The 27,278-nt window shown below is 43.0% G+C and overlaps 1 protein-coding gene across 2 annotated transcripts; it reads right to left on the minus strand.

Annotated features, from left to right (window-relative positions):
* Positions 1-7,135: 7,135 nt before the first annotated feature.
* Positions 7,136-27,275, minus strand: ctnnbip1 (catenin, beta interacting protein 1). Of its 2 annotated transcripts, none has more exons than XM_076094997.1 (4): positions 26,639-27,275; positions 18,963-19,077; positions 17,674-17,764; positions 7,136-9,925 (listed from the first exon to the last, which is right to left on the minus strand). In XM_076094997.1, the coding sequence occupies exons 2-4, from the start codon at positions 19,056-19,058 to the stop codon at positions 9,867-9,869; spliced, it is 246 nt and encodes an 81-aa protein (XP_075951112.1). In that variant the 5' UTR covers positions 19,059-19,077; positions 26,639-27,275; the 3' UTR covers positions 7,136-9,866. The 2 variants fall into 2 exon arrangements, with proteins under 2 accessions (XP_075951112.1, XP_075951103.1); XM_076094988.1 differs by having other exon boundaries at positions 9,861-13,458.
* Between the last annotated feature and the right edge of the window lie 3 nt (positions 27,276-27,278).

A 27,278-nucleotide genomic window follows, 5' to 3' on the forward strand; every position in this document is an offset into this window, starting at 1 on the left:
AAGCTTTCAGGGATTAGTATTGACATATGCATTTGCAAATTGTTACGTAGAGGTCATCCAGGGCGTCACACTGAGCAGCTCCAGAGGCTGGTGTGCCGGTCTCTGTGTCCGTGCGTCAGCAACCGTGCGTTATACGCCATTAAACAAGAAACTGTGATGTGGCTTTTTTTAAATTGCCGATGTCATATAACACACCTACACAACACCTGCAGAATGTTATTGATGCTTTGACAGAGAGGTCGACAAAATGGAAAGTAGTTTGTGGTATTGTCACGATTGGATTGCATTCATTTGAAAAACGTTTTCCTGGTATTTTGTCCATCCCATGCGCGTGTGTGTGTGGCAGGACAGGGAGGATGCGGTAGCCATAGCTACAGACGACAGCAGTGATGGAGATGGCAACAACAACATGCATCCCCCCCTTCCCCCCTTTCTTTTTCAGTTGAAGTCACTCAGAGCGGAAAGTTTTTTCTTTCATTTCGTTAACGGATTTCTCCCCGGTTAATTACTCGCCATCTGGAAAGAAGAGCTTGTTTGTGGTCCTATGAGATCCAAAAATCCTGTCATACTGCGAAAGTACAAAAACATCTCAATGTGATGTGGCATCTTAAGGTAGGTTTGTCGGTGGTGCAGGCACCATCATGTTGTGCTGTGTGTAATGGTTTAAATCTTTGCTAATTCCACTAATAACTCCTTCCTACCTTCAGATGGGTTTGGCCTCTGGGCTGAACAAGGTTAGCTGTATTTCCCCAGTAGTCAGCTCTGCCTGCACAGAGAGCCAATAGTCAGAGCGTTCCTATAGGCTACCACCGGACCGTAGTAGTGGCGTGATGGATGTCCACTCTGCCAACTCCTCCCGAGAACGCTGAGTCATTCTACGCATTCCCAGCATTCAGCAGGACGCTGCACCGGCACAGGCTCCAATTATTTATCCGGGGTCAAAGACCACAAACACTCAGCCGCTGCTGAGTCCTTTACCCTGCTAATGGTCTGTTTGGAGGTTCATAGTGTGTGAGGTTCTTAAATCGACAGAGTATCAAAACACGTTATAAATATAGTCATACAAATACACTGAGATTAATCTGCCTATAAAAATGTATTGAAGAGTTTATGTTATGGTTTACAGACTCATCTCATCTCATCTCATCTGCTGAATAGAAAACAGAGACATAAATACAGCTTTGAAAATAAGAGCTTGGAGTCTGTTTCATGAATCAATGCCAGGGCAGCTGCTGGCTGTGCATCTTTCTCTTCCCTCCCAAACCTCCTCGGGGAGGAATTTCAGCACATTCCACCCACTTTGGGTGAATTAAAGTGAGAAAGAAAGTTTGGAGAATGTTATCAGGTGGCTTTAATCTCAACTCACTCTCGCAGAAGAAAATAAAGCAGGAAAAACACTCCTTATTAGACAAAGATACTGCATTTTGTATTGTGGGTTCCTACGGAGCTTTAATGTTTTAGACGCAATTGCAGTTGGCTTCAGCAGTTGTGTTATTGTTGTAGCTGGATCTTCTCTGAACACTGTTTAAGTATATGCGGCTCCTGCAGCAACAGCAGTCACTCATGCTTATTTCAGTCAACGTGATGCATACTTCAGGCCTGATGGCACAGCCAGAATCTGTTTGTTATGACAGCCAGTTGAAGGCATGTCTTGTTATTTTTAGGCCTGAGCTAAACCTTGTGCATATATTCATAGATAGTTATTACATTTATAACATTTGCTGTGCTTTGCACACAGAGTGAATTTGTGACGTCCAGAGCACCCAGATTTGCCTTTTCAGCTCCTTTCAAATTATGCCATCAGGATTTTTATGCATAACAGCTTTAAGATGGAAAACCTTTACATTCATTTTCTGTATTAATGTGAATTATATCTTTTCAAATCTCCCTGTTTTAGATTTACTGTAGTTATGGTAGTAGGAGTCAAAAGGTATGTCTTCAACACCAAGAGACCACTTTTGACTTTTATACAACGTTCTGCTCTTCACATGTGTCACATGCAAAAAAACAGAGATGACATCTCCATACATTTTGCCTACACACTGTATCATTAACAGGAAATATATCTCACTCAGTGAAGGCATTGGAGTGGGAATCCTGGAGGACAGGTAAGTTGATCCTGAGAGTATATTGTGGAAATAAGCTTCTGTCAAAGAGATATCACAGCTAGAAAGAGCTTGAGCAGATGGCTGCCGTCAGTACGCCTTCAGGGGAGCAGCGTTCCATAACACTCCAGAAGGAAACAGACTGGGAGCTGCAAAAAAATCTTTGCTGCAACAAGTCTCTCACGGCCAGCAGTTGATGGGTTTTAAATGGGATGTGGATTTTTAAATCACAAGATGAGATGTAACACAGGAGGTCCAACATGTGGCACCAGGTGCAGAATTTAAAACCAAAATTTTTGTGGCAAATAAAAAGATTATTAAAATAAAATGCTTTCAAAGATAATGTTTCAAAGGGATGTTCAAAGCACAAAGGGTTGCCAAAATATTGAAAGTGTGTTTGAGGCAGATAGAAATATTAGTGGTGAGAGTTCCTCCCTCTACTGTCACAGTTTGCTGAGTGTTCAACCTGCATCCAACCTCCCTAAAAATACAGTAAGAATGCCATTTCTTCTTCTTGACGTCTTAAACTCCACTGACATGCCAGGGTCAACCATGACAAACTCCCACTGTGCAGCCAAACGTTGTTCACACTCACACAAATGTAATTAGAATTCAACGTTTCCAAGGACACCAAACATCAGATTTGAGGAAATGTGTTAAACATGACATCTAAAATATTTTAAAAATATTTTAAAAGCCAGGAAGGGGGCATCGAGACAAAGCAAATAGCTTGTGCTCACGATTTCCTCCAGGGCTTGAAGAATAGTTTATTAAACTGTGTATTTGCGTCTGAGACACACCATCATGGTGTAACTGAGGCCAACTGCCAAGCTTTTGTCTTTAATTAGGGTGTGGGTGTACATTGCTCGTGAGCTATGCTGCCATGGTACTAAGTCCAACTATGCAGAATTGAGGGCAGTATCAATCATTTGTCAATAGGCTCTTGTATTTTCCTGTACTGTCTTTTATGCTGCGAGTTGTAGGAACGGAGGAGCTAAAGGTTTCGGGTGGACCAGAGTGAGTCTGCAGAGCTTTGTGTGGGGCTGAGAGTGATTGTGTGTTGCTGCTTTACTTCACAGCATGTGCCCTTTCTGCCTGAGTGCCTCTCCCTCCTCTTCCCTGGATTGCGCCTGGCTTTTGCTTAATAATGTTATGATGTCGAGTCATAAGGCGGGAGGGAGAGTCACCTCCCTCGCTCCTGGAGATACCGCACGCTCGTTTCTTCTTTATTTTTTTGCTTTGAAGATGAAAGGTGGAGCTGATCACATTAATTTGGGCTGTAAAGTTATATCCTTCCTCTCAAATTCATGGGGTGGAGTTATTTTAGCACCGGGTCAGGAGAGTCATGTTGCTCTGAACCTTCTTCCTAAAATAAAGGCCTCCCTTTCAATTATGGTGATTTTAAAGCTGTCAAGATTTTAGAAAAACTGAGCTCAGCAGTCCAAGCCCCAATTGTCCCAGAACAATGCGAGTAGATACCAAAAATAAAGTCTCAACCTGTTTTATTATCTCGGTTATATTTAAATCACATAGTTGGATAATAATTGGATAATTTCATACATATTAAGCGCGCCAACATCCCACAGACACGATCTACCTGGTTCCTGCGCACACTTTCACAAACAGAAGGGAGAAACCTGAATATATGAGTGCAGAAACATAACAGTATTTTGTAAATATGGATGAAGCAGGACTGAGTTGGCTGTTCACATAAAACACATTTATATTTGAGTCTGGGAGGTGAGAAACAAAATAGCCCTTCAACAGGATACACTTTAGGCCTGTATGATTTTCTTTTCTTTCTGTTGATATTTCATGTACAACTTATTAGAAACTTGCCTCACAAATATGTTTTCTTTTGTTTTGTTTTGATGTGTTACCGGAAGACGTATGCTTAATTCTTACAAGGAAATATCACAATATTCTCCCATTCAGATCAATCTGAATAATCACTTCTCTGCAATTCATCCATATGTGCCGTCTTATTTATACCCAAATATGCAGATAGCAGGTAAATGTGATTATTTTTGCTAAAATGACATGTTTGATGAATATTGAGCAGGTGAATGGACAGAGAAGTAGATTATGCTGCAGGCAAGCTTTGATACTGACACGAATGTAAGCAGCTCATAGACACTGTTCTCTGTAAAGGAGCAAGCTTTTCACTGCGGCCTCTCCAGCGTACAGTGTTTGATACTAATGTAAAAGACACCATTTTAATGGTGAGACACTTTAAACACAAGCTAAAAAGTGATCATGCGTCTCCCTGTTCTGCTAAAACTGCTGTCGTCAGCCAGTGTGGACACTCGGCACAGAGCAACTACAGTATGCTGTCCAGACACACACACACACACACCGTTGCATAGCGTGATGTGATTGTGGCGGTGGCAGTTATCAGCTGGCTCGTGCTGTCTGCCGAGCTCTGGGTCTGATCTGTCTGACATCGGATAAACACAACGTCAGAGCTCACGTGTACAGTGAGAGAGGGAGCTTATGTGGATGGAAGGAGAGGTGTGCATGTAATGACGCCACAATACAACACTAAGCGTTAGCGTTCGAATACTAAGCAGCAAGTTGTTCTAGTGAGAAAGTTGTCCGGTCAGTAAATGACAGCTACAGCGTAAAGCGGTGCATGAATATTGAAAAATGTGCCAACAGCTGGCGTGTTATTCCCAGAGCTCGCTCCCTCTAAATGGCAGGATTTTGTTTTTTATGCATCTGTGAAAAAAGGCATGTGAACGGGGAACAGATGTTCATCATTAGCGCGGGAGAAACATGGAGCCCCATGTCCCAACTTGATGACCAGTCAGCAGTATAAACATCTGCCTGAACACCTGACAGGAACATGTACGAGGCTGTGGGTAGTTACTGTCAGTTAACAAGGTAAACGGTGTTTTCATGTGACGAGTAGATTTACAGGAGAGTCCTTCAACATACAGGGGCCCCGCTGTTACTGGGAGGCTTCTGTGTCACTGAAAGGCCAAGAATGTTTGTCTTTGAATGAAGTGATGTGCTTGAGAACTAACACGTAAATGATTACATTAAGACAAAATGATGAACCTCTTGTTTTAAAATTCAAAACACTGACTTAACAACGCCCTCTTTCTCGCTTGTTCTGGAGCTTTTGACCAGATCACACTGTCGTCATCTCAGCAAATGAAGTTTGACATTGAACTGTAAAGGTTCACACTGTCGATACATCTGAAAACTGTTTTGGGTCTTCTACAGAAATCCTCAGAATTCATAACTACTGATATAATTGCAAGTTCAAAACAAGCAAGTGGACCTCGAATTGGAGAAGAAGGGAAAGTTTGAACTTTTACAGTTTAATGACTAAGAAAAGAAGAGAGATATGTTTGAGCAAGTAAGCAGACCTTGAGTAGAGATGTTGTCCAGGGGTAGACCAGGGGTGTCCAAACTTTTTTCAAAGAGGGCCAGATTTGATAATGTGAAAATGCCCAAGGGCCAACAGTCCCTGCTGACATTATTTTAAACAATACAAGTAGCCTATACATACATTATTTAATCATTTTATTTTCAATGACAGCAAATAGCAATGTAACCAAATGTAAGCAGCTATAATCACTATTTTAAAGTGATTAGTGACTCGTCTAAAACATTTTAAAAAGGAATAACTTCAATAGAATCATTCTATACAATGTAGCTTCTTTACATTCTAACATTGTTGCCTTTTCTTTTCTTCCCACAAGAACGTAATTTTATCAGGTTGATAAAAAAATGTCATACTTCCTGACATTATTGTTACTTTACCACAGGGGTGTCCAAACTTTTTTCAAAGAGGGCCAGATTTGATAATGTGAAAATGCCCAAGGGTCAACAGTCCCTGCTGACATTATTTTAAACAATACAAGTAGCCTATTCATACATTGTTATTTAATCATTTTATTTTCAATGACAGCAAATCGCAATGTAACCAAATGTAAGCATTCATGTGTGAACACATCTCAACAACCAGTCTGCCTTTCTTTCACATCTTGAAAGTCAGATAACACAAAGAACAAGCCATCTAAAAGCTAATTACATAGAAACCGATCAATATTCTCACCTCAAGACAATCTTAAATATGACTTAGTGAGGGTAATGAAAAGTTGTCTCACATTTAAGTTCAACACACATCAAACAGGCTAACGAAACAAATCAAGTTGTCTCTTAGTATCTGATGATAGCTCTTCAGTGTTACGAGCCAAGCAAACATTAGCAAACTCGGTCTTCTTCTCGGGGCAATTATGTTTTCTGCTATTTTCATAACACAGTCTTTGATAAACTCACCTTCCGTAAAAGGTTTGTCATGTTTAGCAACTACCATGGCCACTTGGTAGCTTACTTTGATGATGTTTTCATGTGAAAAGGACCGCTGCTGTGAGGCCAAGTTATCTTGGAGTTGCTTCACTTTTCTAGCTCGGTCGCTCTGATAGCTTGTTGTAGCATTAGCATGTTTGGTCTCGTAGTGTCTCTTTACATTATATTCCTTAAACAAGGCAACAGTCTCATGACTAATTAGGCAGACACAGTTGTTTCGGTTTTCGGTGAAAAAAATATTGCGATCTCCAGCTCTCCTGGAAGCGGCGGCCCTCATTATCGACTTTCCTTTTTTTACTTGACGTAACATGACAGGTCAAGGGTCAGAGCCAATTTCAAACAGCCAGACAGTTACAGTGGTGCTGCCACCATGAGGTAAGAAGAGGAATTGCATGTTGAATTTGTATGATTTATTCATTCCGTTTTGACTGTGCTGGCGGGCCATAAATAATGCATTTCAAGACAGAAGGTGCGGGCTATATCAAATCTGACCTCGGGCCGTGATTGGCCCGCGGGCCGGACTTTGGACATGCCTGACTTAGACTGAACTAAAAGATAATTTTCTTCTGCACACACAGACAGTAAGAGGAACAAAGACTACGATGAACACTTTCTCCCAGCACCATCTGAACACAAGCAGTCATTCTGAGCCGTAACAATCAGTTTCTCATTTCTTGCATGTTTGACAAAGAAAAGAAGGAAAAGTCACCTTTCACTGTTTAAAATATCTTTAATGGTTCAGTTGGTATAGGATTTGGAAGCATTAAGTCAGGACATGGTCAGCAGCCATACAAAACAAAACCAACGAATCAATGTCGACTGAGAGGAAAATAAAATACAAAAGCAACGCAAAAAAGAACAATTAGGCAACGTCAGGTCATCACAGTAAAAAGATACATCGATCCTAGTCACACTTAACAGCATGCTGAAAATCAAAACCGGTTGCAAGTTCAACGATGATCTCACACACACACACACACACACACTCACTCAAACACACAGACACTCACCCACAACTTGAATAAAGGCTGTAGAACAACCGTGATAGTTAAATGTACAGTAAGACGCCTTTTAGAGAGAGAGAGAGAAAAACAATGCATAGACAAATAAAGAATGTTTTAAAACAAGAGTAAACATAAAAAGACAAAAGTCTTTGTCGTAGGCGGACAGCGTGATAGATCTGTTGGCTGATTACATCGCAATGATTACCGAGGACATTCAAATAGAAGTTATTGCCAACAACAAATAAATGGATCACACTTTACCCATACAAGAAATGATTTTTTTTTTTTTCTGAAACATTTTAAAAGAGCTAGTAGCTTCAACAAACGTCAAGAATGTACAAACAACGGTCGACGTGCCGCGGACGCACCGCTTGAATGCACATTATAAACCACGAGGCAGACATGCTTGGCTTCAAAACATTACGTTACAATTATTTTTTTAAGTTATACAAGCTGACAAAATGTACTTAAAATACATTCAATATTGATCATGTCACTAGAAAAACATGTTGGTTTGTTAACAAATATTCATTTGAGTTTTTCCAGTCGAGTCAATTAACACAGAGAAGGAACTTTTCTTTTTTTTTTTTTAAATCAGCGAAGGAATAAAAACATGGTTACAAAGTTTTCTTTTATCCATTGAATCCAAACATAAAATCTCTGCCCTAAATATCAAAATGTATTTTTTGCAAATATCCCATTGATAATAGTGCAAGAGATACAGTACAGTCAGAAATAGCACACAGCTTCCATGTTTAGTTAAAAATGTAGTTTGTGACTTTAGTGTGAACAGAGCTGCGGATGACGTTAAACTATCTACTGGTTCTCCATCTTTAACGATGTGTTCGAGGAAGTCAATTCAGTAAACAATAAATTACAACTACAGCGTCTCGTCTCTTATCAATTTTCTTAAATCATTATGTTAATGTTATCTTACAGATAAAAAAAAAAATAATACAATTGGCACAATCAATTTTCCCAACTATCTGTACAATAAAAAAAAAAAAAAAGGTTTGACATGTCACAACAACCCCAAACCAGTGTTTGTTTGGGGGAGAATGTGTACTCCTGTGTTTCATGTGATTATGTCTGCTAGTGTCTTTAATTCTTGCACCTTCCTCCAGAGAAAAGCATCGCTGCACTCTCAACAGCCTGTGGTTCAAAATAAAGCAGCAGAAGAAGAACAAGAGGGGCCTCATTTAGAAGACTGTGCGAAGATTCGTCGAGAGGAAAACGGCGTGCGCTGAAAAATACTCTTTCCACTTCCGTCATGCCACTAGCCTCGTCACCCTGCTCTGCTGAGCCCCGTAATCAAACATGAATGATTAACGACGGGCCTGCTGCGAGTGTTAAGGCGCACACATCACTCAGGGCATCATTCTAGTATTTGTAAGTCAACAAAAGGTCAGACTGCAAATACAAAAAGAAAAATTTGGTCTTTAGTCGGTTCAACTTTACCGTTTTGTGTTTGTTGTTATTTCTGCGTCACAGCAGCAGTGAGCGCCGTCAAATCACTCCAAGTGAGAGAATCAAGTTCGATACCTAAACGACATGTTGTTGAGGCACTCCATGAGTGAGTCTCGGTTCTACGACTGACTTCCTGCCGCAAGAAGGTGAAAAATAAACAGGCCGGAATTTGATTTAAAGTGAAATTAATTGTCTGAGAAGAGTTATGAAGACATTAGATTTTATTTGACTACTTGGCCTTCGGCATGCAGGTTGAAGTAAGCGTGTCGACGCTCTTCAGAAACATCCCGACATCTGTGTGGGAGATGAAGAACCCGTCTATCGCGCCTCTATTTATACACACAACATGTTTATGAATGAGGCCCCTTGTGTGACAGAATACAAAAGCCTTCATAACACAACAGCTAAATCAAAAACTATTTCAGCCCCATCAGGGGAAGCAGAAATAATTGAAAAAAAATCTCTCCCCTAACACGATCAATCCTCACACTCGCTGCTCGACCAGATCTATATTTCTCTTTGCTTCAGTTAGCTGCTGACTGGTCACTTCCTCCAGTGACCACAGCAGATACAACATGTAACACTGCCTCAAGTCTCAACACAGACAAAAGAATACAAAACAAAGCCAACCCACCCGCAAAAAAAAAGAAAAGAAAAAGAAACTACATTTGATATTCATCCACACAACCTGTGAGTGTTTTCACTGACTGCCTTGTTGCTGAGGCATCGACCCATAGCGAAGCACTTGAGTGCAGCTCAGGTAATGGTCGCCAGCTTGTATGAGGAGTCGGGGATGGAAGAGGCTGGGGGGGGGGGGGGGGGAGCGAGGCAGCCACCTCCTGGTGTCTCTTCCCCTCCTCTCCTGTGCTCATCAGTGTCGTGTTTGTGGAGTTGCTGTGGATCACGTGCGGGAAGAGGGTGGGGGAGGGGGAGATGCAGTGGGGTGGAAAGGGGGGGGGGGGGGCCAGGGTCACTGTCGTCGGTCCTCCGCCTCTGACCGCGAGAACGCCATCACCACGTCCTCTGCACCTGAAAACCAACAGTAGATTGTCAGGTAAGTCCTCCAAACAATAATAACGATATTAACCCAACATGGTCGTCTGCAGCAGGAAACTAAAACATCCTAAATAATCTCATTTACTGTAACTGTTGTTGGGATTAGGGCTTTAAAGAGAATGAAGTGTTATTGTGTATTTTTATAGAGGCCAAAATCTGATTCATAATATTAACCAAACATCCTGAGAAGCCGAATGTGTGAGTTCTTATCAACTGAAGACCTTTATTTTATTTTTTTCAATTTCAATGATTCAAAGAGGATAAAATCAAGACATATCGTCACTTTTATACCACTTGATTCACTAGTTTTCTAGGGTCTCGGACAGAGAAATGATATTTACTTCCATGTCGAACAGGAATCTCGATGCTTTACACCGACACTAGGCGTGACCTGTCATAGGTAGTTTCTGTCCAACTGAACCAAACACTTAGATTGACAGAAACACACATCCACATGTATCCATAAGGGGCTAAAATGTGTTGCAAGTAATAAACTGGGATCAGATTCTGCTCTTCTGCTCACATTTGTTTCACATAAAAACACAACAGTGAATGGTTTGAGAAGAGGACATCACCTTCGGTATCGACCCGGTTATTTAGAAACATGCAACCACGGACGCATTTCTGTCTCACTGCTGTTTGAACCCCAGTAAGTCTTCCACACGTTACGAACTATTAACTTGTGATCCGATCGTCCGCAACGGATTTTAGTGCAAAGTGTGAGGCGAGTGAGAGTTTTCTACGGGTCATTGGATCCTGACAGTATCCTGTAAATCCTGTCAGTTGTGACCATAAGACCAGAGAGAGAGAATACAACAGCGTGTGGAAAGCCACCGCCGGCCATCACAGCGCCCTGACCGGGGATCCTGCTGACAGCGGCATCCTGCTCTGCCATGATGACACTTAGATCTGAGGCTTCTATGTCATTCGATCTCCTATGTTGCTGCAGCTCAGGCAAGATCGTCTGTGAGTAAACAATACCAGATTCCAGCCGATGATATTAAACCTCACTAAGCTCTGGGAAAAAAAAATAAAAATCAACGAGCACACAGAAAAGAGACCGAAGTGATCTACAGCACACGGGGTTGTGCTTCTTCTTTCTCCTTTTGTTCCTCTTTCACCAAGTTAACGAAGACAAACCGATAATTACCGTCTCCTATGGGTGGAGTCTACTAATGCCGGCTACACAATGAGACTTTGTCAGCTGGCGTTTGTTTAACAAGGAATCACTCATTAGTCTGTTGCCAACTGCGATTCATCAAGTCATTCGGGCCTGCCCACACCTGCTGAGACAGCTTTTCTCTGTTAAATGAATGTACATTTTCCAATTCTGTTTGCGTAAGATACCGCTCTTTCACCTCCTCATATATCCTGAGGACTAACTCTTCCTTCATATAGGTCGGATTTTTTTGGAAAGGACTTCACGAGTTTCAATTTGAGCAATGCCGTCTGTAGACTGTCTGGAAAAAGAGAGAGAGCTAAAAAAAACGCTTCTGTCAGATGAAGGAGGAAAGTATTAAGTCCGTCTTGCACCGTCATGCTCGGCAGCCTGGTGAAATGAATTTGCTTCTGTGTAATGGAAGGAAATTGATTGAGACCACAGAAGTGCATACAGCAACATCGCCGGTCTCCTCAAACCGTTAATTAAAAAGGCGTCTCCCCTAAAGACGAGAGCGGCAAACGACAACTTGGTGCCACGGCCTACAGGAAGCTACGCTCACGTAAATATCATCAACACAGAGTTCCACACCTTTGCAGACAGTTGAGGATTTCAAACGGCACCTCGTGCAGGTCTGCTATAAAAAAAAAAAAAAAAAATTCACACTACAGCCCCCAATTGCTCGTTAGATTTAATTATTGTGGAGATATGAAAGTAGGCCAGGGGCTGTGAGCTTCCACATGCATTTGGCACAGAGGGCGGACCCTCCTCATCAGACAGCACAGACACTCGCTTTTTTGGGGGGGGGGGGTTTATATGTTTATATGAACACTCAAGTTCCTCTTGAAAGCTTATTGGCCAACCAAATGATGGGGTTATGGCAAAAAAAAAGGAAGCAGGGGAAGAAACTAGAGACATAAAACTATGTATCTCATCTGCTTTGAGGCAGCACGTAGCGATGATGATGATGCTTGAACAGCAGACACTTATGTAATGCCACACAATGGGAAACTCGACCGGAGCGACACTGCTGCTGAACAGCACTTCTGTTCAAGATGAGGCTTTTTTTGTCGCAAGGCCGCTCATCTATCACAATAAATGTCAGTCTAAATCATTGTGTGTGTGAATAAGTTCACCGTTGTGTAACAGGCAGTTCAGAGGAAGGACACGTCGGACACGGCGCAACTTGAGCCCGATGACCGAAATACATCCACGGAGCCAAGCGGACGGCCGAGCTATATCGGTTGTACTTTTGACGGAGAGTGATGTGCGGACCCCGCCTTGTGTGTCTCCCTTACACACACACACACACACACACACACACAGATACACACTTTAGCCAACTCGATGGAGACGTCAGGTCCCTCAAAGCTGTTGCCTAGCGACAGATAAAAATCAGCCTGCATCAGAGGACGGCAGGCTGCTGCCGCCTATGAGCAAACAGCTCGTTTGTTAGGATGCGGCTATGTGTCAGTCCGTCCTCCGGCCCCTCCCTCCACTGTGCGCTGATCCTGTACTCATCCAGCCTGGTGGGGGCGGACAAAGCGGCTCCGGACGGTGGATTACATAAATAACAGCAACAACAGGCATATCATCCGATTTGTCCTCAATAAATACTCTGAGAGCAAGAAAAGCCTCCTCAAATGGAACAGAGAGGTTAAAGTAGAACTAGTGTTTTCATTTTCAAATAAAATGTATAAAAAAAAAGAGCGAATACTGATGACACCATGTCTCAAACTGACATATGCACCATTATGTCCACCACTAGTGCTAAAACAATGATCCTATAGGTTGAGCGAGTGAACATTTAAGCAACTGTTAAGTCACATATCACGCAGAAATGTCCGTCTATCTTTGGGTTTCCTCCGGTTGATCAGAAACAAAACAAGCAATTTGAACAGCGTGGGAGATTTTTTGAAAGGCACTTTTATTATTTAGTTAATAGACACACAAATGAAAACAATAAGAGCGATAAATGAATGAATAATCATTATTTGCATCTCTGGCCTCGTTCAAAAGCAGCCAGAACCAGAGCGCCGTCTATTCACCAGCACTGATACACAAGCAAACAAAGTCTTTCTTCACACGTCTGTGAATCAATATGTGGTTGATGAAAGGTAGCCTGAAATGAACTCAAAACACACAAAGTCCCACAGACACCTCTATGGATAAGAAAGCTGTGAAATGAACCCAAAGGGGAGTTTGTTTGAAGTAAAAAGCACTTTGCTGCGTCACTCAAGTCCCTCCCGTCTGAACGAGCAGAGGAGCAGCCGCACGATGACTCCAGTGTTGCAGTGAGTCTGAGCAGCAACATCATCATCTGAGGTCACGATCTGTGCCGGGTCAGCTGAGAGGATAAAGACACGCAACCCCCCATTGAAAACGACTTCGGGCCGGGGCGGGTTGAGAAGCACGACACACAACGGGTGTGTGTGTGTGTGTTCTGGTCCAGCTCGACATTTTACACAACACATTTAAGGAATATCTGCATCACATAACTGCAAATTAACAGCCCATTGTAAAAGGGTAAACCTAATAAAATCTCATTCATTCACAACATATGCATATGTTTCCATTGAATGTCAGTCACACATATATGTGATATTTCAGAGATTTAACAAGCTTTGACATTAACTTTAAAGCCCAGAGATGAGAGCGTATTTAAGGAAAAACCAGTCTGTGTTTTAGTGATTTGAGCCACTTGATACATCGGAGTCATCGGCTCTGATTCATGCTGCAGTGACACACGAGATGAAGTAAGAATCGATACCACTCTGCCGCGGCCCGAGTTACTGACACACGGCTTCGGCTTGAGAAGGTGGGTTTAAAAGATACGGGATTGTAACACAGAAGAAAAAAACTAATAGGATCGTGCATCGATAGGGCTGCAGTGAAAGTCGAAACAAGAGAAGGGACGAGACCGACTGCGAGAGATTGTAATATCACACCATGGCTGTGTAATTAGCACTCCAGCTTGCCTCCAGGCCCCCTAATGACACCTGCTCCAAGCTACCGACGCGGCACGTTGCAGCAACACCGAAGCTCACAGGAAGCTGGAGCTTTCCTGGGACAACCGAGGCTGCTATGACAACCCCATCCTCGTCTATCCTCCCTCAGACATCCTTCCTGAGGAGGAGTGAACTGTCCTTGTCAAATCAGACAAGATAACAAGTCGTGAGATTGCTGGCTGTACGTGTGGCTCTGACAAAAGTCTATTGTTTAAAGTGACACGTCGTCAGTCACAAATAGCCTTGAATAGGAGTTGAAGAGGGAACAACAAGCAGCCTGTTAGTAAAGACAAAAACTTCTGCTCGCCTCATATCGTACTTTAAAAACTCTGCAGCACAGATAGTATTCAATTCACACTAAAACAGAGCCCCAACAAAACAGGCCTCACTTAACGAGTTCACACTTCATTTTCAAATCACAATAACAGCGTTCAAACGCAGCGCTCCGCTCCTCGGCTACATCACGGTACTCCAGCTGAAGACGCTGAATGAGAAAGAAGCTCCAGAGCCTTTTGTGCAGAGAATTCCTATTTGGCCTGATTAAAATTGCAAAACAAAATTACACTTTTGCATGTATGGTAATCAGCCAATTAAAACATGTAAAAATGCTAATTCTGTGACCCAAAGACATAAAAGAAATGTGAACGGCAGGCCCAGAGTTGATTTTCTCTTGTTTCTTAAAAGGAGGACCGAGAATAACATCGGACAGCTGCTCAGAGTTCGAGGGAATGATTCAGGGTTTGAACATTTCAATCAGTCCGATCACATGTGATGGACAGAATAGACGGCAACGCCTGCAAATGTGTTTTTCTTATCAGAATATGCCAAAGCTGACAACAGCAACAATGTTATCCATTTGTCACATTAGCTTTTGTTCCGCTCTCACACCTGCACTTCTATCTAACATTTCCTGAGTAATCAATACCTGAGTGCGTCTCCACAATGGGATATTGCCCTCAGCGCCCTCTAAGCATGCCGCCACCCGATCGATGAGGCCGTGTCTGACACGTGACACCGCGGCTCTGAGCCGAGACCCCTCGAGGACGCCGGTATCGGAGCATCCTGCATCAGCATGCCCAAGCACGTCTCTCTGGTTGGAGCTTATCTATGACCTTTAATGGTCAGATGGCTTCAATAATAATAATAATAATATCCGTTTGCTTTTCCAATTCATCAACATACACACAACTCATATTGTATAAGGAGTAGCGTATGAAATATTCTATAAACCTTTAAAGTAGCTGATTAAACGGTATTATTTGACAAGCTGAAGGAGGCGAGTCATCTACTATTACTCTTCAAAACAGCAGGCTGAGCAGCAATGACAGTAAACGAGTTAATGTCTACGGCTCAGAAAGACATTTGAACTCAGTCGTTATTCTTGGAAATTGTCTTCTTAAATTGGAAAACATTGCCCGACCTAACCTGTTCAGAAATAATAAAATGAACTGAAGCCACTTTACCAGACCCGTATGCGGTCTGTGAGTAGACACATCAATGATGCAGGATCAGACGAAGACAAACAACCTTTGCCTGGAAATGTGCTGGCTGGTCACAGACGGTGTCTGCTGGAGCTGCAGCACTACTGCTGCATACAGAGTACAGAGAGGTGAGGGGAAGGTCTGCCGTCACCAGAATGAAGTGAGGACAGAGTACGACCTGATTTACCTCCACACTCATGTCCAGTATAATCAACACATTGAAATTCAATCAACGCGAGTGTCTTTCCCCCAAAACGTATGAATACAATTCGCACAATTACCGATATTTTGAACAGGAATCAAATGAAACCTGACTTTGTAGTAATTCACAATTTTTTGTTTGAAAGCTGTGCTTCTGTGAAATTAAATTTTAAGAGGCACAATGACTGTGCAAGTTGCTAGGCAATGAAATGCTTTCTTTCATCTACCCCCCCCCCCCCATTACCAAGTCTAAATGAGATCAAATAGTGGACTTTCCTCTTCACGCTACCTCAAAGGATCCCGAATGTGCCGATACCTACTAACTGCTGTCCTTAAGCGCTGCATATTTTAAAGTGATTAACGCGCAGCTATCTACACGCCTAATCACAGTACTTTGGAGAAGATGTACACCACAAATAATTTACAGGCACACTGAGGAGGTGGCAGGCTGCCAAATTACACTAAATGTGTCTATTTTTCTGATGCATAATGCATACCGGGAGCACCTTTCACCGGTCCTGTCCGTCCATAATTAATGAGGCTCTTCTTAGCTGTGTTGATAGCACAGAGACACGGAGTCCTTTATCTACTAAAGGGCATGAAGACAGAGGCGGAGGGTACGGAGCACAAACTGACATCTTGTTTGAAGTTGTTTAAAACATCCTTTAGAAATGAATAACTTAAAATCTGTGCTGATCTCACTTTCGGTGTTGAACTTTTTAAAGACCCGCTACCATCCTTCCCATCTGATGCAACGCTTCATGTTCTGCTGCTTGATGAAGAAACGCGCCGTAATACAGCAACCCACACTGCATGCCCATGACGCAACTAAAAGGTGCAGCACATTTCCCCAGAATGAGTCTGAATTTAACTAAATGTGACTAAACAATTGCATTACCCTGTCGGCTAAAACAAATATAATAAAAAAAAGCCAGCGGAGGACAAAAACACAAAGTCACTGCGGCTTTTACTCGCCTCTTTAATACCCTGTAAAATCAAATCCTTCTCCACAGAAAATCACATATTTATCACTTCAAACAACGATGATTGTTTCCTTGCACAGAAAGGACACGGACAAGGAGACATAACTCTTCATTGTAGGTGAAGTGTCGCAAGCAATTTTCCTGATTTAAAGCTCCCCGGAGGGACTAATATCAGGAGGGACAAAGCGAGGCCTGGGCCCCCGCAGGTTTACCACAGGAGGACAGCAGGGCTTCCTATCCGACAGCCTGGAAAGCAGCTGAGATTTTATTACAGAAAATAAAAAATAGAAACAATTTGCTGTTGCTTTTCCAGGTAACTGCAGTGTCACTCTCCACACACACACCGTTTTATTTCACCCAGCACCCTCTTGTGGTTTGAAAAATGTAAACACTGTAGAGACTAAGAAAGCTCAACAGCACCCCCTGATGCCCTGAAATAGCATGACCATCACATGTAAGTTCAGTCTTACAAGTCTTACAACAACCATTACGAACAGAGATTTGCTTTATCGCATAAACACGTCGATATCTGAACTCCGTCTGGGCCATTCGTGAGAGGCAGCGGTGAAAGCAGCGATGCACTCATGCAGAGGGTGAGTCACTCGGTTCCAGTCAGCCGCACTTGTTTGCTGTGTGAGTAATCTCGCAGTGCTGGTGGGCCGCTGAGTCAGCGTCAGTGCACGGTAAGGGGGAACCCGTTAGGCCTGCTGGGGTTAAAGGACTCAAGAGGAGCGATGCGGTTTTGCGGTCTGGGCAAAGTAGCACTTCTGTGACATGTGAAAGTGGCGTTTGTGAGCCGGTGCAAAACGCATTCTACCCGTATACCTTCAACAGCACTTTAAATGTGTGTGTGTGTGTGTGTGTGTGTGTGTGTGTGTCACAGCCTTACCCTGGTCTATGTTGTGCTGTGGTAGCTGGCTCATCTGACTGTGGACCACACCTGCGTAATTCCGGAGAAAAGCCTCTTCGCTGGGCGTAAGCTGAAGAGGAGTGAACAAAGTGACAAATCAAGTTTTCAAACAAGAACAAACTGAATACTTATCAAATGCTCTTCTCATAATAATATTAATTAAAGTCATTCTCCCATAGGCGCGTGTTATTTCTGGATCCATCATATTTTGAGTTAGAATTAATTCATTAGTGTTTTGGTAGACATCTCTGTCTCGGGTCGTAGGGACATTTGACCGTTCTGCTCATTTAGAAAGTGAAAGAGATGTTTTTAAGATTGATCGGAGAAAATGTTGTTTTGCTGCTTTCAGTCACCAAAAGTAGAGCATCTTATTATGTCGTCTCCTGGTAACAAGTGTGTGCGAAACACTTGTTTGTTGCCTGGAAACTAACACCTACTTGTATAAAATGTCCTTATAGCAACAAACCTACGAAAACACTCCTGTAAGAGATGGATTCATATTTGACGAGTCTTTCCGCCGTTCAAAAAGACCAACAGAGGGATGTGAGAGGACGAGAGGGGAGTCGTCTCTCTGACTTTTTGGTTTCTCTTCCACACAGGTTGAAACGATACATTTTTTTCATTTTTAAATCTTCTTATCTTTTAAAAAGAAAGGTTTAAAGGATGACAGGTTTACATAACATACTTGCTTCTGTAAGCTTTAGATTTCTCTGCTTCTTTGATCTTCAGAGGTTCTAAACTAGTTCATCGCTGCTCAATTCCTCCACAATGTCATTCAACACCTGAATCATTGTCACTACCTGAACTGAACATGCAACACATATCTGGACCAACAGGGTTGATTGAGACGGTCACCGATAAAATTAAGAATACAGTCGATTTATATTTCACTTTTAGCATCGGCGTCAGTCTGCCCACTGTACTCACCTCTGCACCACACTACTCGTAAAAAATTAAAGCATAGACAACTCAAATGGAGGTCTTGATATATTGTGAATCTGTTTTGAGGTCTGGCTTTGTTTGCTCTAAGAGCCAATCTTTGTGTGCTTCTTTTCAAAGCAAGTCTAAAAGGGTCTTCTACTTTCATCTGACCAATGAAAGAAACATCATGATATGACGGTAATGATGTTTTTTGGTCATTGTGGTGTGCATGAGCTGGACAAAAAGCAGTGCCAGAAATAATTTTTTGCTGTTATTTAAATCTGTAAAATGTGAAATATTAAATGTCACATGGCCATAGTTTGTGTTGGTGGAGAGACTGCACTCACATTTGATCCCATCTTCTTTAGCATGAGCAGGACCCGCACTTTCTGTTGGACGTACATGTCTTCAGGAGACTTCCCCGGGGCCTCCTCGCGGTTCATCCCCCCTGCTCCTGTGGCTCTGGACACACAAACAAAATCCACGTTACACAAGAACTGCAAAAAATAAAAAAATAAAAATCTAAGCAACACAAACAGTCAGTGTTATTAGAAGTTAAAAATACTTAAAGACTGAGGTTGTTTCGGCCGCACTATCTGACAGGCCATAAACCGACAGACGTTGTTAGTGGCCTAAAAACGTCTCGTTCAGCTGTACTTAGCTCCACCCTCTTCTGTGTCTTGTGGTTGCAAAAAGCCAAGATGGCGACGGCCAAAATGCAGAGCTCGAGGCTTCATAACGGCCGCACACAAACCAATGGGTGATGTCACCGTGATCACGTCCACTTCTTACACGGTCTATGATTCTGACTGCATTTCAATCATCGGATGTTTTTCTGACCCGAATTTTCCGACGTAGGTTGGAACTAGAGGTCTCACTTTTAGGGTAAATGATCCAGACTGTTGTTGTGTTATATAAATGAAGTGCTTATCACACAGTCTAACAACACTGGTGATACAAGTCAGAGGCCTCGTCACAGTGCAGTCACAGTGCAGGCTCGGCACTTCACAGCGTGAATGGCTGTCATTAATATTGCATGGCAGTTTTCACACAGATCTCGCCCCTGCCTGCTCCTTCCATCTCATATTCTCCGTCTAACTAATGACCTATTTTCTCTGTCAGTCTGCAGAGATGCAAAATATAGGCAAGGGGGAAGGAAAAAAGAGGGGGGGGGGGGGGGGGAAAGGAAGGCGATAAAAGGAGCTGCCAAAACGAATGCGGATGACAGAAAAGGGATAGGTTCCGCTGTGATAGCACACACACACATCAAGGTCAGCTGTTGTCGCATTAGATCTCCGTTACGACACACCGACAAGACATGCAGCGCGGCTTGACGTGCAGCCTGAATGTACTAATTGAAATAGCTAAAAGAAGAAATTACTCACAGAGAGGAAAAATACATTGAAAAGGATGAAAAAAACAAAACAGGATTTCATGGAGAGAATATCAGTATGCAAGTCAGGATTCGTTCTCCCCTAAAAATCTTTCATAAAAAGCCAGAGGGAGCCGCACTGACTATGATAGTTAGGCTATTTATTTTGGCCTCTTATCTATACAAAGGACCACTAATGCATGTTGACAGGCCGTTTGATGTGGGGTTATATTTAATTGAGGAGCTGGCTCGTCGTCCCCACTTCCCAGAGCCCGGAGGGGGGAGAAGGATGAACGGGGCATCGTTGGCCATTGGCTGGCGTTTGGGTGCCACTGTGAGCGTGTGGGTTCATCCAGATCAGAGCAGCTGGAGCCCAAGCTTCTGGCTATAGTCCTTAGAATTATAGCAATCTTTGGTGGCTGTTTACAGCAAGCAAATAACACTTGACTTTGTCTTCATGTCTGTTTCCAGCCACACGACACTGAACGAGGGGGAAGATGAGTACATCAGGTGTTCACTTCCACCTGAGCGCCAGGCATCGTTTAAAATCGGAGAGCCGCTGAAGTCTCGAAGCAACATGAAAAGATCTCGCTGGTGTCAGTTGCTCCGTACACCTTTAGGGAGGACATTGGCGGTGAGGGTGAAAGGGGGTGGCAGTGTTTTCATATCAGCAGCAGTGACACGTTTGATCAAGTTTCAAAGCTCCTTTCGCCAGACAAATGGAAGAGCTAAGACTGGAGGCAGAGAGACGACACACGGAATGAAGCTTGATATAAATTCAGGAGCGCCAGTCGGCGTGCATCAGAAGCTCACTGGGAATAAAACGGTCACTGTGTGAGACTGGATAGAGAGCAGAGAGTGACTGAAGAGAACAGTACTACTCCAACTGTCAACGGGTGCCATCTTGTCTTGAGATTTTTTTTAAAAGTACCAAACATCCATTGATATTCAGGCTTATTTTGAGACTTGACAATTAAACCATTTTCACGTCCGCTGCGGCACAAAAGGCAGATATATATTCCACATTCATCATCTGTAAATAGGCCCACTGCTTTCATGACTGAGGCATTTCTGATCCTCTGATGTTTGCGTTTGAAGTATAAAAAAACTGGCCGTATTTAGTACCATCTCTGCCCAGGCTGCTGTTTTGAGGGTTGCAATTTGTATTTTCACCAGCCGGAAAAACACAATGTATCTTATCCCACTTCCACAGCAATATATCTGCTATGAGAAGAACAAAAGTAGTGTGCAAAATCCCATCCCAGGTAGAAAAATCATGGAAATGGAAATGAGGTTGATCAGTGATTTTCCATTGTCACTTAAAAAAAGAGGAAAGGGAAAGGAGTCATTCTTTTTTTGGATTTCACCAGTTCTTCCTCAGGCTGGAAGGGGCAGACACACTCATTTGTAGAGGACTATTTTGGGCAGCAGAGTAGCTACAGAACTGTGAATCATGACAGTTCTGGTCCTCAGTGAACTGGACGACAACATGCATGCAACAGTGATTAACATTGTGCATAATTACGTAACGGGTAGTTTCATCCGTGCGATCCTGCTGAGCAAACTAGCTTTCCAACCATGTTTATAATTCCAACAATGCGCCAGATGGTACTCGGCTGCCTGGCATACAATGCCTCAGTTCCGCAGACTTAACCTCGACATAATGGCTTCCTGGGTATCACTGCTGGATTACAGCATGTTAAAAACACACCGGGTCAAGATAAAGTCCAGCTCAACATCATTTTAAAGCCAGAAATCACATACTGGGTGTTGTCATTGTTGGCAAGTGTATTATGAGTGGCCTGTATCTTGAAATAGGCTATTTGACAATGATCATTTTGCAACTAACTATTTTTGTTATCATTATTCGCTTCATTGTTCTATAAGTAAACAATAGGGAAGAATGACTAGAGCCTAAAGGCGAGGTTCAAATTGCTTGCTTTGTTTTTGTAGAACCAACTCTCCAAACATACAACTTCTTACTACACAAAATCCAGACTGACCAATGAGATTGTAAGACACTGGCATGATTTTTCTGTAATGACTTTTCCAGCTGTGTTCTGAACTCTCCCGGGAAGACAAACTCTAGAGGACAATGTCTGAAGTAGTCAAACAACCGGGTACATCTAGACCTCTCCTTGACAGACGGCTAGACCTCAGCTGCTTTTTGTATGAACACGGTTTGATCCGACACATCCACTGAATTATTTGTAACAAGGCTGCTTTGAATTATGGGAGGAAAAAAAAAAAAATCATACAAATAGATTTGATCAGGATGCCGTGACAAAGAGGAAAATGACAAGTGACACAACTCCGCTAAAAACCTATAAATAGTGTTCTGGAAAGAAACGACTTGGGTCATTCTGATGTACACGCTCTGCTGTGTGACAAGACTGAAACCATTTCAAGGACCACAATAGGGATCCTGTCAGAGTCCTTTGTGTGCGCCTGATGTTCGGTTCTCGAGGTGGGCTGGCTCAACACTAATCCCTCGAGGGATTGCTCAGCCAGCATCAGACGTATGCGGCTAATACTCCAGACGTAATCAAAGGCTTTCTTTAATGCTGATCTAGGCCTAACCCCCCCCCCCCCCTCTGCCTGTGTTGGGCTCTTGTCAGTGTTGTCATGTTGGGTGGAGACATCGAGCCCCTCTAGGCAGCCCAGCTACCAAAGCATCGCTGATACTGAACCGGGAAATCTCAAAGAAAAAAAGCAACGCGAGGGCCATCAAATCTGAACACGTGGTAGTTAGTTATATTAATATGGAAATCAATATATTGTTGTGTGATGCTGAGGCACAGCTTAATCTTTGTACCCATGTTAACAGTTCATTCTTTCTAGCAGGTCAGCCTTGTGTCAGTGTATGGAGTTTTAACATTTAAATGATGGCATCCAAGTATAGAAATTGCATTGTAGTGTTTTAAAAAACTTTTAAATGTGTACCAACATGTGTACTTTGTTAAATATACAGTTGTCCATAAAAACAGTATCAGTATATTTAGGTCTTGAAAAAAAAACATAGAAAATATAACCATCAGGATATGCCCCGTTTAAAAAGAGCCACGGTTAAGATCCGATTGTGATTTAGAAATCACTGTTAACATCAGCGTTTACTACAAGTACGGCAACATTTCATACAGCTACTGCACATGACTGAGAATTACACACTTAGTAAAATAGAGCGAAGCCTTTCCACTGCATGGCCTCTGCATTCCAGATTTCTTATGTACACTTGTGTAGTATCAGTGTCCATTAGTGTCTCTGAGAAACAAAAAGACGGAGAGGACCGCTTCAACACAGTGGAGTGGGCATCTGCTGCCGGAGATTACAGTGTGCAATGTGATAGGCCCTCAGATTTACTGAGGGTCGTGAAGGGCAGAGGCTGCCAAAGTGCACCGGCCCAGTCACACATGGCCCGGTCCACTTGCAAGGTTTGTTGTTGGCTCTAGAATCAGCTGTGCACATAACGCACAACGTCTGATTGCTTAAGAAATCAAATTCCCCCCCCCAGCGAACAAAAAAATAAGAAACAAACGTCTAAGTTGACTGGCAAAACTAAGTTTAGCTTTACACAAATGCCGCTAAAAGCCTGAACTCTGCAAGACCCCGAGAGGTCAACAGCATCCAGCCAAAACCGAAAAATAACCAAGAATTCAATCATGAGCTGCGCCAACATCCCAAACAAACGTGTGAGAAACTTCAGTAAGCTCGAAATCTGGTGTGGCTGCCAGCTGAGCTGCCAACAACCTGGCCTGGTTCTGCAGAGCAGCTGTGTCCCTGCAGGTACACACACACACACACACACGCACATAAACTCACGCACGCACAGACACCCTTCTAATGCTGGCTTACCATGTCATGAAACCGATTAGAACAACTAGTGGCCTACTGAAATTAGGGCAGAACAATATTCTTATTCAACTCCGTAATTCAGCAAAATAAAACAATTAGCTTGTTTATCTTGTGACTTTAAGAAATCGTGTCACGACGCCATAAGACAGTAGAGAAAAAATTGGGAATTTACAATTTACAATGATGTAAAACAGGAAATGGCAGAAAATACTCACAATTTAGATGTTGGAGCCACTAAATGGCTATTTTTCTTGATTAATTAATAAATGAATGATATCTGAAGATCGATAGACTATCAAAAGTGTTGACAATTTATTTCTGTCAATCGACTAAATGTTTCAGCACAACAACACAATAAATCCTACGACAATTTTGAAAGTGCTGTAAGTCCCATCACCCAGTCTCTACCCATCCAAACCTGCAGGAGACACAACGACACCCGGCAGAGTGTCTCCCTCCGGGTCGGGTCTGGAAACAGCAGGAGCCAGACGGGCGGACATTGCAGACCAGAAAAGCTCTGGCTTGGACTTGCTGGATATCTGCATGCCGTCTTTTGTGTGAAGCCATCTCCTCACGTGTACAGTGCCCACAACAATGGCTACAGTATTTGGGGACAATGGTGATGAACTGGATTGTGAAAACATGATTGATAAGTAGGTCATGTCTTGTTGTCACCACGTGAGGCATGAACTCAAACTGTACAGGCTTAGTTCATAGCTGGGTTTCTGGGTGTGCTTAACTGTCCGTTGACTATTTCTGTGCCACATTATGTAGATACTAGGCCCTTTTACAGCACGACGTGACATTTGACATATTTATACCTTAAGCCACTAGGAAACTTTTCCTACACAGTAAAAAATAAATATTATTTAGCTTTGACTAGGCTACAAATAATAATTTGTATATTTGAAATGCTAAAGTTAAATTAAGAACATGTATGACCTGGCAACCTGCAAACCTTGCAAATGTTTCCACAATACCAATTTTGATACAACTGAATTTTTCACCGCCCATGGATGCGATATATACCATAATTAAATCTGGTCTATGATCTCAGAACATCTTAGCTCACTCCTCAGGGTCCCTCAAAGGAATTGAAACAAGCTGCTGCTGCCTTAAGCTGGTCCCTCGAGGGTGCGGCTGCAAGATTTCAAAAGCGCCAACTCCAAGGCAGGGAATGAAATTCTTAAAAGTTATAGGATGTATGTGATGGAACAATACAATTCCTTGCAAATGTGCAGGATGCACAAAAGACAAAGAACTGTGAGCAGAAAAGATGGCTATGCACTCTAGTTTGTTTCTTTCAAACCCGTTTGGTGGTCATCCGGAGGCCTTTGTCATCTGGACTGGGTGCGTAAGCCCCGAATGGATCCAAGCGGCTCCGGTATCGCCGTGTCAGCCCACAACAGGCCACTTTGGGGGCAGAGTAAATGCTGACAGCCTGACAAGTGCGTGTGCCAAGCACAGAGCAAGAGGTTGTGAGATGAACCAGCCCTCCCTCCCAAACTCCACTCACGGGCAGCTGATGAGGTCCCTCTCGGGACTCAAGCAGCCGCTGAAGAGCACCTGCTCCGACCGTGAGGAGGCGAGGGACGCAAGGCCAAGGGGTCCTCATCTCGCTCCAAATATCCATCCAGTGAGGGGAATGCGCAAACTAAGGCGGGCATGTCATACTGTGGTCCGTGACCAACTCTGCTAGTTGCCAGGAGGATTCAGAACGCTCGCCCGTGGCCAAACCCTAAAACCCACTGACTGCAGCACTCATCAATGCCCCCGCTGCCGGCAGGGCGCCAGCTTCACCACTCAAAGGGTTGTCAGCTCTCTGACATGTGGTTGGGGGGTTGGGGGGAAGCAGACACTGTAAAAGGCAGCATGGCACAATGCATCCATGGGTGATCCAAAAATAGAAAACCCAATGTAGGAGTTGTGTGAAAAGAACACTTGAACATGAAAAAAACAAAATTTAAAGAAAGTAGCTTCTGTGTCTGCAGCATTGGATGTTCTCTATCATGGCTGACTGGTAGGTGTTTGGTGAGTGGGACAAATGGGTCTGCAATTTGTCTTTAACACTTCATATAGGCGTGCATCATGTACACGAAGTCTGCTGAATTACTGTCGTGATGTCCTCATTTAAGATGCGTTAACATCATGACGTTGCAAGTGGACCAAACTGATACAACCTAACGGCAACGTTTGTCTGCAAAACGTTGCACACACGTTAGCTGAGATTTATCGAGTTTTTGATTACGTTAGTTTTCTTCAAAGTCTTCTTCTTTACCCTCTGGCTGAAATATAACAACAAACAAACGTGTGGACGGCCGACATGGAAAGAAGAACCGGTTGGTTTTCTCAGAGATGGACACACATCGTGAAGGATCTTGTTATCATGTTGCGGGACGCACACTGTTCAAGCTGTAGCAGCGCTCTTGCTAGCAAGCAGCGAGCCTTCAGCGCATTTTCGACATGAATCTTCATCAATATCCGTCGTGGTAAAAAATATATGGACGGTACACTCAATGGCTTTAAAAGTCGCGTTCATTTTGCCCTGACGATGATTTAATTTAGTCTCCGCTAAAACCCCGGGATACATTTGCCAAAAGCAGCCGATGCTAACCAGCCGAGCTAGCTCGCTAGCATGCCCGAGACAAAAGCCTGAATGAAGTTCCTATGGGTGCAAACACCATCCAGGTACCGCTGCTCTCTGCCAGGAGTGTAGACGCCGGGAATCAAACGCACGTATCGGTTAAAAAAAACCTGACAATGTACGCCTCGTCAAGACAACGGCACATATGAGCTTACCCCTCCTGGTCCAGCTTTTCTTTCTTCTATGCTCTGTTTGAATGGTGTGTTGTTGTAGGAGGGCGTCCTGTTCCGGGGTCACATCCCTCCAGTCGGCAGAAGCTTCGGAGAACTACTGACTCAACGCAGCGAGAGTCCTGCTGGATGTTCAGTACCGCTGCCGGCCACAGGGGGCGCCCCCGGCACAGACAACACTAGCTACATGTAGGAGCTATTGCTGAAAGTAACAATGCATCGTTTAAAATCTTACATAGGGACAAGTACTAACAACAGTAAAAGTACTCATTATGCAGAATGGCCCTTTTCAGAATAATGCATTTCATATCACTGGATTTATTTTACACTCTGCTGTGGGGGGGGGGGGGGGGGGGGGTTACTTATTGAAACCTTCTCCCTTCCATGTCATATATTCATCTCCAATTTGATGTTTTTTTGTTCTTTATTTTTTAGGAATCTACCCAGCAAGGAATGTTGATAAGATTGATATGTTCCAATATCAAACCATGATTACCTGCTTTTTAAGTTATAAAAATGTGTAGCCAACATTGATGCTATTTAAATTTACATTTCTCATGTGCATATTAGGAAAGCGATCACAACTTTTAAGTTGTGTTGTAAATATATAAGGTCGTAGTCCACT

The sequence above is a fragment of the Anarhichas minor genome, unplaced genomic scaffold (assembly GCF_050575085.1).
Source record: "Anarhichas minor isolate MPS153535 unplaced genomic scaffold, ASM5057508v1 ptg000003l, whole genome shotgun sequence".
Classification (NCBI taxonomy): domain Eukaryota; kingdom Metazoa; phylum Chordata; class Actinopteri; order Perciformes; family Anarhichadidae; genus Anarhichas; species Anarhichas minor.

Excerpts from the sequence above, each read along its gene's own strand:
- ctnnbip1 (XM_076094988.1), bottom strand. The coding sequence starts at position 19,058 with ATGAACCGCGAGGAGGCCCCGGGGAAGTCTCCTGAAGACATGTACGTC. Across the intron at positions 17,765-18,962 it reads TAAAGAAGATGGGATCAAAT|CTTACGCCCAGCGAAGAGGC; the intron begins GTGAGTGCAGTC and ends ACTCCTCTTCAG. Across the intron at positions 13,459-17,673 it reads ACAGCACAACATAGACCAGG|CTGACCCGGCACAGATCGTG; the intron begins GTAAGGCTGTGA and ends TTATCCTCTCAG.